General features: G+C 32.4%; 1 protein-coding gene across 12 annotated transcripts in view; it reads right to left on the reverse strand.

Moving 5' to 3' along the window:
- Nucleotides 1-13,534, reverse strand: part of ZC3H13 (zinc finger CCCH-type containing 13) — a 99,468-nt gene that overhangs the window by 51,494 nt on the left and 34,440 nt on the right. For all 12 annotated transcript variants that reach the window (XM_073212619.1, XM_073212617.1, XM_073212622.1 and 9 more), the window contains 3 exons: nt 13,225-13,364; nt 11,925-12,085; nt 5,816-6,013 (listed from right to left, as the gene is read on the reverse strand). In XM_073212619.1, the coding sequence (XP_073068720.1) occupies nt 5,816-6,013; nt 11,925-12,085; nt 13,225-13,364 (499 nt within the window). The remainder of the gene's footprint in view (nt 1-5,815; nt 6,014-11,924; nt 12,086-13,224; nt 13,365-13,534) is intronic.

Here is a 13,534-nt window from a genome sequence, read left to right on the forward strand (position 1 = left end):
TAAAGGGTGATTTTCTCCAAAGGGAATTCAGATGCTAACTTTTAATTACATACCCACCCATCTGAAAGCAGTGACAAAGATTCTTCAAATAGCATTTGGTTTTAGAATTAGTAAATCCTTTATGCACAGTAATGGAGATGAAAACAACAGATCTGCCTTTAAAAACCCTGAAAATTAATATAAAATTAACTCCTCCTAAATCAAAATACACTTTTTCAGCTTTATCAAATATAGCTTTAGAACTCCAGTGCAAGTCAGGTACCCATGCCTCCTTCAGTACTCCTAGCTCTGCAACTTCATCTCCTTAGACAAAAGAAATAAATCAAGGTCAGATTTTTCTATACACTGAGTAACAGGTTAAGTCCTAGGCATACCTTATTGTTCCTGGTAGAGACAGCCAGGAAGAAAAACTGGAAAATCAAGAACTAACCTGTGTAATATTCAATTCCCCATAATACAGAATGTGTTAATATTTCAGTGGTAAACTATTCAGGGACATGTGTTAAGAATCACATGTCAGATTTCTGGGTCAAAATAACAAAACAAGCACACCAAGAACCATCAGAGAAATATAAAGACTTCCAAAAACTTAAATAAGCAAGAACATTTAACAATCTTTATCTGATTTACATGTCATTTCCAAAAAATATACCTACTGGATTGAATAAAATGCACAGTATATTTTAGGAAAATATAGCTGCCTATTGGGTAGATAAGTGATCCTGAATATTACAAAAACCAGTTCACAGAACTTTTCAGATGAAGTGTCAGATAGCACTGCTTTTTACTGTAATAATCTTGTTACTTAATAACATAAAGAGAAATGGCATCTTACAAGCATAGTGGACTGCAGTGACCTACCCATTCTCTCCGTGCTCTTTAGCAACCCCAATTTTATTTGGGTCAGCTATGTACCCTGCTAAATTAGGATTACAATCTCAAGACTTCCTCATAGATAGACGTACCCATGTGGCTAAATTCTGGCCAATAAGATGTAAGGGGAAACACTGTGTGAGACTTTCAGCAAGATTAAGGCTTTCTTTTGTTCATTTTTTCTGTTCTCCAGAATATGAATGTAAAGGCTAAAGCATCAGCAGTCATATTTACCAAGAGATAACCCTGAAAAAAGCAAACATGCACAAGGAAGACAAACAATGCCTGCATCCTCAATGGCTTTGTAGAATAGCATTTCACTCTTGGATTGCCCCCCTCTGAGCTTCTTTAAATCAGAGAATAGATCCCAATTTATGGTTCCCAAATTTTGTTGAACACTAGAATCACCCAGTGAGATGGACACTGAGGTTGCTCCCATCCTAATTAAATCAGAATATTTGGGGATTGGAATAAGGCATTAATACGTTTAAAGACTCTTAGTAAATTCCAACGTATAGCAAAGTTTGGGTACTACTGTCTTATGTGCTTAAGTCTGCCCCCAAACTGAGTTACTATTATTAACAGACGATTATAAATCTGATACTGTGTGTAAATATCAGAAAAAAAGTAGGAAAGTTAGAAAAAATTAAACATCTTTATGGCTAAGTTATTAACTATGTAGCTTAAGTGAAAACCTGCAAAATAGAAAGGCATTTAAAAATATTAAAGTAGGAAGATAAAAATTCTTACTATTTTAAGCATCATCTCATTTAATCCTCACCTCAACCCTATGAGGCAGTATCATTCATATTTTATAGTTGAAGAAATAAATACTCAGATAAAATAAATAACTTACTCAGAGTCTCACATCAAGTTAAAGGCAGAGCCAAGATACAACTTTCTATTTGTAACTTCAAGGCTGGGGCATTTTCCACTACTGTAACTCAAGAAGAAAACAGACTGAGAGACCTCTAAAGAGTTACATTTTCCCTTAAGGGAATATTAATTTCATGAAATAAAAATGAAAACTGATAAAAAAAATGAACAAGGGAAAAGCATCCCATCAAATCTGTAAGCATTTCATAAATCCTGTGAACCAGAAAAATATTATGTTCAAGTTCATTTTTACAAGAGATATTTGTTCTTAAATATCACTAAAAAATGAATTTTAAAAATCAAGAATTTATAATACATCAGTTTTGAAAATAGAGCTTTAACATATACTAACTTTACGGTAGAGAAAAACTGGTTTATGAGAAAGAATTTATTTGAACACAAAGAATCTAAATTAGTCAATGCAGTAACCTAAACTCTAAATTTTCAAACAAGTATTAAATTTCAAAATGAACCAATTTTCAGGAGTGTCTCAGCTCTTTTTCATAATTCCATTTATATCAAAAAGTTAATGTTTACTAACAGAAGATCAAAATAGTATTTGAACAATACTATAGATGAACTGGACCTAGCAAACACAGAAAGAACACTCTACCCAACCACAGCAGAATATACATTCTCTTCAAGTGTACAGGGAATGTACTCCATGATAAAACATTTTAGGCCATAAAACAAGGGTTAACAAAGTTAAAAAGATTGAAATCATACAAAGTATCTGATCAAAATGGAACAAAACTAGAAATCAACAGCACAAGGAAATGTGGAAAATCCAAATATGTGGAAATTAAACAATACACTCTTAAATACTTAATGAGTCAAAAAGATGTCACAAGGGAAATAAAGGATACTTTGAGAGACAAATTAAAATGAAAACAATGTACCTAAACTTATGAGATACAGTGAAAACAGTGCTAAGAGGGAAGTTTATAGCTATAAATGTGTACTTTAAAATAAGAAAGATCTCAAATTAACAACCTAACTTTACACCTCAAGAAACTACAAAAAAATGAAATTCAAAGCTAGCAGAAGGAAAGAAATAAAATTGGAGCAGAGATCAAAACAAAGAATAGAAAAATAACTGAAATAATCAACAAAACTAAGTTGGATTTTTTAAAACATCAACAAAATTGACAAATCCTTAGCTGTATTAAGAAAAAGAGAGAAGATTCAAATAACCAAAATCAGCAAAGAGGAGTCAATACAACTGATGCCACAGAAATAAAAAGGATTATAAGAGAATACTATGAAAAACTGTGTAACAAATTGGATAACCTAGAAATAATGGACAAATTCCTAAAACAACACAACCTATCTACACTGAGTCATTAAGAAATAGAAAATATGAACAGACTGATGAGTAAGGTTATTGAATCATTAAGTAAAACTTCACAGAAAGGAAAAGCCCAGGAGCAGATGGCTTCCCTGAAGAATACTACTAACCATTTAAAGGATTAACACCAATCCTCTGGAACTCTCCCAAAAAACATTCCTAAGCTCATTCTATGTGGCCAATATTACCCCAATACCAAAGCCAGACAAAAACACTATAAGAAAAGAAAACTACAGACCAATAGTCTTGATGAATACTGATGCAAAAGATCCTCAACAAAGTACTAGCAAACCACTTCTTGATTTCAAAATGTATTACAAAGCTACAGTAATTAGAACAGTGTGGTACTAGCATAAAGACAAACCAATGGAGTAAAATAGAGCACCCAAAAATAAATCCTTGCATACATGGTCAAATTATCTTCAAGGGTGACAAGACTACTAAATGGGGAAAGGAGTCTTTTAAAAAAATAAGTGCTGGGAAAACTGGCTATCTACATGCCAAAAAATGGAGTTAAGATCCTTATCTTAGACCATATACAAAAATTAACTCAAAAGGGATTAAAGACCTAAATGTAACATCTAAAACTATACAATTTCTACAAGAAAACACAGGGCAAAATCTTCATGACACTGGAGTTGACAATAATTTCTTGGATACAACACCAAAAGCAAAGGTCACAAAAACAAAAATAGACAAATGGGACTACAGCAAACATAAAAACTTTTGTGCATTGAAGGAAACTATCAACAGAATGAAAAAGCGACCTATGAAAGGAATGAAAATACCTGCAAATTATAAAACTGGTAAGGGGTTAATATCCAGAATATATGATGGATTCCCAAAACTCACCAACAAAAATCAAGTAACTCAAATAAATATTGGTAATGGAATCAAATAGACATAACTCCAAAGATGATACACAAATGATCAGCATGCATACAAAAATACGCTTGACATCAGTGAAATGCAAATCAAAACCACAATGATATTACAGACATAAGGATAGCTACTACCCAAAACACAGAAAATAGCAAGTGTTGTTGAGGATGTGGAGAAATTAGAACCTTTGTACATTGTTGGTGATATTGTAAAATGGGGTAATTTGTATGGAAACAGTATGAATGTTCCTCAAAAAATTAAAAATAGAACTACTATATGATCCAGCGATCTGACTTCTGAAGAATATACATCCAAAGTAATTGAAAGAAGGGTTTTTTTTTTGAAGTATAGTTGATATACAATCTTATACTGGTTTCAAGTATACAACAGGGTGGTTCAACAGTTATCCAAATGATTAAATCCTCACCCTAACTAGTGTAGTTACTATCTGTCAACAAAGGAAGGTGTTACAGAATCACTGGCTATATTCTCCATGCTATACTACCATCCCTGTGACCAACTTCTATTATAATTGAGAATTTTTGTGCCCTCTTATCCCTCTCACTCTCCCCACCCACCCACCCCAACCACTCCCCCATGGTAGCCACCAGTCACTTTTCAGTGTCTTTGAGTTTACTGCTATATTGTTCATTCTGTTTCATTTTTAGATTCCATAAATAAGTGAAATCACATGGTAATTATCTTTCTCTGCCTGGCTTATTTCACTTAGCATAATACCCTCTAGGTCCATCCATGTTGCCACAAATGGCAAGATTTCTTTCCTTTTTATGGCTGAATAATATTCTATTGTGTATATGTACCACCTCTTCTTTATCCATTCATCTACTGATGGACACTTTGGTTGCTTACGTATCTTGGCTATTTACATAATATGGCAATAAACACAGGAGAGCATATATTTTTCCAAATCAGGGATTCTGTTTTCTTCGGATTCATTCCCAGAAGTGGAATTACTGGGCTACATGATTTCTATTTTTAGTTTTTTGAACCTCCATACTATTTTCCACAGTGGCTACACCGGTTTACATTCCCACCAACAGCGTTGTAGGAGGGTTCCCATTTCTCCACATCCTTGCCAACACTTGTTATTTCTTGTCTTTTGGATAGTAGCCACTCTGACTGGTGTGGGGTGATACCTCACTGTCATTTTGATTTCCATCACCATGATGATTAGCAGTGTGGAGTATCTTTTCATGTGCCTGTCGGCCATCTGTACTTCTATGAAAAAATGTATGTTCAAAAGAAGGGTCTTAAAGAGATATCTGCACACCCATGTTTATGACAGCACTTATTCACAGTAGCTAAGAGGTGGAAGCAACCCACGTGTCCTTTGATAGATACATGGATAAACAAAATGTGGTATATACAGACAATGGGGTATCACTCAGCTTTAAAAATGAAGGCAATCCTGACACATGCTACAACATGGATGAACCATGAAGACATTATGCTAAGTGAAATAAACCAGTCACAAAAAAGAGAAAATGATTCTATTCCCCCTTTCATGAAGGGGGGAAAAGGTAGTTGTTTGATGGGTACAGAGTTTCAGATTTGCAAAATGAAAACATTCGGAGATCTGTTTCAAGACAATGTGAATTTACTTAACATTCCTGAACTGTATGCTTAAATTTTGTTTCTATTAATATAGTTAAAACATTTTACATTAATATGTATTGAATTAGCCATAACAATATGGAAATTATTAAATATACAAATACAGTTAAGAACACTAAAAATTCCATTACATGGCTAAAGCATCTTAAGTATTTTATATTTACAAAAGTATGATTGTTAAAAACAAACAATCCTGTTTACCTTGGCTTGTCTCTTTTTTCTTTTTGTCTTTCAAAATCTCGTCCTCTGTCCTTTCCATCTCTTGGTTTTTCTTCTATTCTGTCTTTTATTTTATACTTCTCTTTATATTTTTTCCCTAGAGCAATATCTTCCTGCATAGGAGGGGGCGGACTAGGCGTGCGAGGTCCTTTCTTTTTACTTTGGTTGCTTTTTGAATTCCTAAAGGTAACACATAAGCTTTCATTAGAGGTTCAAATACTTTTGGACAGTCATATAGATTTTTTTTTCATTTTAACAAAGCACATTTAAGAAACATTAACATTCCTTTTAACATATACTAATCTTTCACTATGTCGTATACTAGTAATCAATATCCAGAAAAAATTAACACACAAAAATGAGCAAAGAAATAATTTATTTGCTACTTATTTCTTAACATTGCTTTTTATTTAACTTTAAAGGGTAGGTTTCTGAGAAAGACAGTGTTGGAATAGGAAAAGGTTCTTCCAGGAAAGGAAATTCAGCATGAGCTGAATTTTTTTAAGCTTTTATAGAAAAACAGATGAACAAAGTAAAAATCACCTCTAAATTCACAACTCAAAGATAACCACTGTTAACACCTTGAATATATGTCCACACTTTTTCTATGTCTCTTTCCCTCCCTTCTTCCCCTACTCCCATTCTATTACAATGTTTTGTAGAATTTTTTGTATGAAATATAGCATGGGTATCTAGATTTACATAATTATGTTTATAGATTGTATAGAATTTCACTGAAGAGATATGCTCCAGTACTTCTTTAAATAATTAGATATTAAGAAGTTTTTTAGGTGGTCTCCATGTCCTCATCATTACAAAACACAATTACATCATCTATAAATGAAATCCTACATATTGTTAGTAAACATTCATGTAAATTCTTTGAGTATTACTTAAGAAATCTTTCCTAACTCTTGGACTACAAAGATAGTCCCCTAAAATTCTGGAATTTTGTCTTTCACATTTAATCTACTGGGAATAAAGTTTTGGATACAGATTAACTTTGGCTCTTTATGTGAGCCCTTATATATATAAAATTATCTTTACCTCATACCCAAACAACAGTTTGACTGGATACAGCATTTTGGTGTCAACATTCTTTTCCTTCAGAGCTCTATAAACACTGTTATATCTTGTAGCATTTAGTGTTATAGATGAAAAGCCTAAAGAAAGTCATTTTTTCCCCTATGCAGGTTACCTGCTTATAAATATTATTCCTTGGAAATTAAAAATTCACTGAGATAAATCTAGCTTTTCTTTTTAAAACTTTTCCACAACTCAGTGAGAGCTGTTTCTATCTAAAACCTCACCTCTTTTACTCAATTTCTTCTATTTTTATTTCACCAATTCTCCATATGACCTAAGTCTCTCTGGTTTGCTTTATTATAGTCAGTGCATCTTCTGGATTTCTCCTCCATGTCTTATTTTTCTGTTATTTCCATCTCTCCTTTTGATTTCCTATATATATATATTTGTCCTCAAATTCAGTAGTTTTTGTTTTAAGCAGTACTCATTCTATTAACTCCAAATCTGGCCATCTTATTATCCTATTTTCAGTTTAAAAATAATTTTTCTTCTAAAATCTTTGTTTACTGATTGTTTTTATTCTCATGATCAACTGCTCTGATCATGTCAATATAACATCCTCTCAAATCACATTGAAATTATGAATTGATTATTTAGATTTGCTGCTGTTTTCTACAACACTGAGTGTTCACTTTGGTAGTGAGTTTTTTGTTTTTTTTTTAAATTATATTTCAACTATTTATTGATCCTTAGGCTAACATTACAGTTCTGAGATTACATTTGTTTGAGAATAAATTCTAAAGTCATATAATGTAACTTCTCTTTGCTCCTCCTCTTCAAATTTGCTTGCAAATTTCCACAAAAGAAAAAAAAAGAAGTCCTGATGGTATTATGATGATAATGTCACTGAATCTACAGATCAATTTGGAAGAACTGGCATATTAACAATATTGTGTTTTCCATGACCATGGTATATTTCTTCATTTATTACTTTGATTTTCTTATTTTTTCACTCAGCACTTTTTTTTGGGTGGCATTTATTCTAGAGAGCTTCAGATGTTCCTTAAATTTATTCCTATTTTTTATGATACCTTAAGTAGAAATATTTATTTTTAATCTTATTTTCCTATTGCTATTAGAATATAAAAATACATTAATCATATACATTAAATTGTAACTTAGGAATTCACAAAATTTAATTTTGAGCTCTAATATTTTTGTGAATATTTAACATACTCTATGTAAGCAATCATTTAAAAACCAAATAGAGATAATTTTACTTACTGTTTTCACATCTTTACGCTACTAAATTTTTTCTTCTGCTTGATTTAAATCACTAAGGCCATCTTATACAATGCTGAATAGAAGTTGTATAGTATGCATCCATTATTTTTCCTAATCTTAATCAGAAAAGCATTTTATATTTCACCATTTAGTATAATGTTCTTCTGGAGTTCTTGTGGATGCTGTTTATCAGATTAAGAGTGTATACTTCAATTCCATAATTGCTCAGGGTATTTCTTTTTTATCATGAATGGATGTTATCTTTTCTTTTAAATATCTGTATCTATTGAAATTTCCTATGCTCTCCTTCCTTTATTCTCTCATACCGCCATCTTGAATCCCATCTGGTAGTGAGCTTTTAAGTAGCCTTTTCTTTTGATACATCTGGTAAGTTTTCACTAACTACTCATTTCATTGTCTATTGAGTCTTATAAATGATGATGTAAGCCTAAATTCTAGAATTTACTACCTGTGACCTTGAGTTCTCTAACCCCAAGATTCCTTAGCTACAAAAAGGTAATGGAAATATTCTTCCTCAAAATTGCTGGTAACATTTCAAAAAGATAAAGTACAAAAGCAACTCTATTTTTCACTTCTGCTTTCTGCCAAGAGCCATATTAGCAACATCTTACTGCATATTTGAGATGACTCAAACTTTTTATGTGTATAGATAAGTAATGAATGTCTCAATTTCTAAATATTTTTCACTTAAAAAACAAAAACTAATCAATAGTTGGTATCTGTATAAAAAATTATTTAAAAAACTATTTTCAAGATAAAATGATAGATGAATTCTTGATACAAACTGTATTTTTCACATTACTGCCTGTGACAGACACTAGCTAGTTATTTTTCTAAATTTCTGTCCCTGGGCAATACTGTTAGACCACACTGTCTAGATTTTTTGAAATCCAGTAGGACCAAGTGACCAAGTTTTGGCAAAAGAGTATGGGTGAAACTGATGTACACCACTTCTAGGCCTAACTAGTTAAGAGACTCTCATACACCAGGCAACTGTAAACTATATACCTAAATAAAGCAATACTCCAATTAATTTTTTCTTCGCATATTCTATTTTTTGGTGTCCTTGAAAACCCAAGAAAGCAGAGCCTGGGTTACTGAAACACCATGTATAGGAAAGTCATCTGTTAATCAGAAATACCAATTTCAACTTTACTTGAGTGAGAAATAAACTTTCAGTGCATTAAACTTACATTTCAGGATTAAGCTATTATAACAACCAGAATTATCTCAAAACACTCACTAAAGAACACTAAAGGGCTGAATTTCTTCACATTCCCTTCAAAAATACATGTGATTGGAAAACACAAGCATATTACAGATAAAAAGTTTTCAATTGTATTCCAACTGAAGGGGCCAAAATTTGTTTTGCACATTGAGAAGTCAACAACATCTTTCAACATTTTTTGTCAATTGATTATTCCTTAGTGGCACAGAGCCCACTTCCTATCTGGGGCATAGAGTTCAATTATCGACTTCTATCATTTTTATAACCTTTCTCTCTCTCCCCAAAATTACTTCTTTTGAATAGCTTTTGACATAGTTTACACATCTGTGTATAAAGAGCCATAAAAGAAAAGGTTACCTAATAAAAACTAAGATGCAAAGTAGACAGACAGAATAGTAATACATATAGTGATTCTAAGCCACAGTGTATCCCACTTAAGAACATAAAGCTTATTATCAGGCTGTCTCAAAATGAACACCAAAAAAACCTGCCAGCCCTCAGGGAGAAGTGTGAGTGTTCATTTGTAATCATCCCTGCCTACTCAATATGATAACCATGTAGGACAAGGAGTCTGCTGACCTTAGTGTCACCTCAGCTGACTTACTGGCGTAAGTTGCAATACTCACTGAATTTTAACTGAAATTCTAATTCTTATTCACTGCTTAATATGTCTTTAAACAGTTTTTAGTATGATTCAGCAATAAAACTAAACGTTGATGGTGCTACACTCTAGGCAATGTAAACTCCATATTCAATTCAATGTTTTCTTTGTACCTTCAACATATGGTTTTCTAGGTCCTTCTGTTTCTATTATTAAATTAATGTTGCATCTTAAAGTCAACAACATCTTAGAAATAATGTAGCTAAGTCAACTATTCATGCTAAGTAGTCATCAAAGGATAGTGAGTTACTGAAAAACATTAAGAGAAGACTATATAAAAAAGAATAGGATGAAACTAACCCCTGAACTAAATCATTTTTAAAACTTTCTGTGAAGAGATTTAATTAAAAGATTTAATAAATAGGATAAGAAAATGAAAAAATAGTATTTATAATATGCTTTTTTGAGGGGGAAATGGATGGAAATGAGAGAAAGTTATATAATTGGTTAGCCAAGAGTATAAAGAGCAAGTGGGGTGGACATCACTCTAAAGTTCAACTTTGCTTTGCAATATTTGCTCAATCCCAGGAGCAATGCAGAGGATCATGTGAACTTTAAGTGTGCTTTATTACAACTCAAAGTAGGTACTGTGGGGGAATAGCACAATGAACCATCAAGATCTCAGTCTTCATGGAGCTTAGATACAATATGTAGGGGTTGTAAAACAGATAAAATATCACAGATAAAATATGCCAACAGCAATTAATATTAAGAGAGAAGTATAAGTAAAATCTGAAATACACAAAGGGAACAGAAATTATGTCTGGTAAAGGTTAATGGGAGAACTTCAGAGAAAAGGTACAATTTGAGCTAGACACTGAAGAATTAAAGGTGGAAGATGACAGGAAGAACATTGGACAATATGAAAGAGACTTTTTTCAGACCAAAATATGAATGTTATTTTTAAAGGATCTGAATTTCATTCAACAGAATGGAAAACCATTGAGTTTTTCAATGGCATAATTAACTGGAATTATTTTTTTTAACATTTTTCTCACAATATCTTTGAAAGGAATGGGTTGAAGTTACTGAATGAAATGTTTTTGTGTGGGAGAGGACACTAGATAAAGGAAATACAGTTAGGATGATAAAATACTGTAGGCAAAAAGTAACTACAGTTTGAAATAGGGGTAAAGCCCCTCAAAAAATTGGAGTTTCATTTTGTGGGTTCAGACAGTTTACCAACTGGTCAAATGTTGGGAAGAGGTTTTTCATTTTTTTTCTTGAATAAAATTAGTGTGTGCACTTAAAATTTAAATAGTACAGGGTGACACTAAATGAAAAATTGTCTCCTGCCTTATATTTTTATATCTTCAAATGGCTACTCCAATAATTCTAAATAATATATTCATACTGCTATGAATGTACAATAAAGAACCTTATCTCTTGATCATGTATACAAGGACACAGGAATGTTCACTGTGTATAACTTGTAATACCTAAAAGCTATAAACAAATGTTCAACAGACAAGTAGATATATAGTATAAGCACTGAAATAGAAGAACTATGCTACACACACCAATACAGGTAAATGTTAAAATATGTTAAGTGAAAAAGCAAGTTGCAGAAAGAAAGTTGTATCTATATTAAGATTAAACCGCTGAAAATAGTACTACATATCCCCAAATGATATATATTATGGAAGTATAAACACATGCACAGCATCATAAAAAACAAATTCAAGAGGGAAGAACACGAAATATATATTTTTATTTTTTTAAAATTAATATTAAAAGCATTTTTAAAAATAAAAAGCTATGAAACACAGTGACACTGATTTTTTAGTGTTCTCTGTAATTTTCTTTTAATTCTTTGGAGTATCACTTCAGAAAAAGCTATTTCATTCTGGACTATTTATCACCCTACTGACCTCTGCTGGTCCAACAAAGGAGAAGATACTGCAGTTGTCTTCCTGTCTTTCTTGCTGGCTGATGATGATAACTTAGGGCTTGATTTTCGCTTAGGAGATTTGCTAGACTTTCTTAGAGATGGTGATGGAGACAATTTTGATCTAATCACTTCTGGTGAAACCTTTCAAGAGAATTCAGTAACTCAATTCAGGAACTCCAACCATGGTTCTTATAATCAGACAGCAAAGCATATGTTTTAAATTACATCAAACTTGAGATGAAATATCAAATGCTATGGTAGCCATCATGTCTTAATTTTGGTTTGAACCCACGCTTTTAACCAATATGCTAATTAACTACCCTAACATCAACAAAGCAAACTAAAAGTACGAAATTTCAAAATCTAAGAAAAATCACAAATTATTCAAATTATATTTCTCTACTTTTTAGAAAAGAAATAAGTATTCTAAAAATAGCATGGGACTAAAAAACAGACATGTAAATCCCATTTTATAATAGCTGGTAACTCAGCAACAGAACCTCAGTACTGTTCACTGTTCAAAAGCAAAAATATTTCCTATTTATCTAATAGAGTAACATGAAGATTAAATGATTTATATGAAGTGGTTGATACACAGTAAGTTGATCAATGTATCAACAACCTAATACAATTTAACTCCAAGAGATAAATGTGTTATGAATAGGTTTTGCAACTAGATTCAGGGGAACACACAAAAGAAGTTGCTTTCAGTCCATCAGTGGAAGCATGACAGACTGGTATTTGCTAAAACTTACTGAAAGAAAGTAGTGCAGGTTGCCTCTTTCATGTAACTTGTTCTTAAGGGATAATAGAACTGAACTTCAAAAGTGCCCTAGAAGACTATCCTCTCATGTATGTGCTCTAATACAGTGAACTTAGACTGCACTGAATAACACTGTCAATTAGCTGCAGAAAGCAGCATGTATTGCTGTTTGGCTTAAAGAGAGCAATGGAAGCAAGACAGAATGGGCTCATTTACACACACTGAATAAACACTGTCCTTATTGCATATTTAATGTACTTGCTTCACTGACCAGGAAGGGGGTCTTAGTAAACCATGCCCTGTAAGTGGGTCTACAATGTCACATGCTCAATTCTGTGGAATATCTCTATACTGAATAGGACGTTCAGGTAACGTGTAAGGAACAGCTGTAAGCCAGCCTTCTTGACCACACTGCTGGAGGTTGGGTAGTACGGCAGTGGGCTGCACACGCTGAAAGAACACTATGCTTGCTTCCCCTTTCAAGTAACCAGAAGCTAATGACTTCTCTATAGAATACCTCTTTCTTTATAATAATTTCTTCTCTCTTCTCCATGTTTTCTTGTTCCAGCTTCATTAATTCTCTTTGTATCTTCTGACGCTTCATTTCCAATGATAACTCATGAACATAATCGTAATTAATGTCTCCATTGTCAGAATCTTTAAAATAAAAATTCCATTGTCAGAAACTATCATAATTACTTATGCCAAAAATTGGAGGAATTTTTTCAACTAATTTTTATGCAAATTAAAATGGTAGATACTTCTATTAAAATAACATACTTCTAAGACATCAAAGAATTATATAGTGTTTCTATAAAGAAATAAAA

This window comes from Manis javanica, chromosome 9, assembly GCF_040802235.1.
Source record: "Manis javanica isolate MJ-LG chromosome 9, MJ_LKY, whole genome shotgun sequence".
Lineage (NCBI taxonomy): Eukaryota > Metazoa > Chordata > Mammalia > Pholidota > Manidae > Manis > Manis javanica.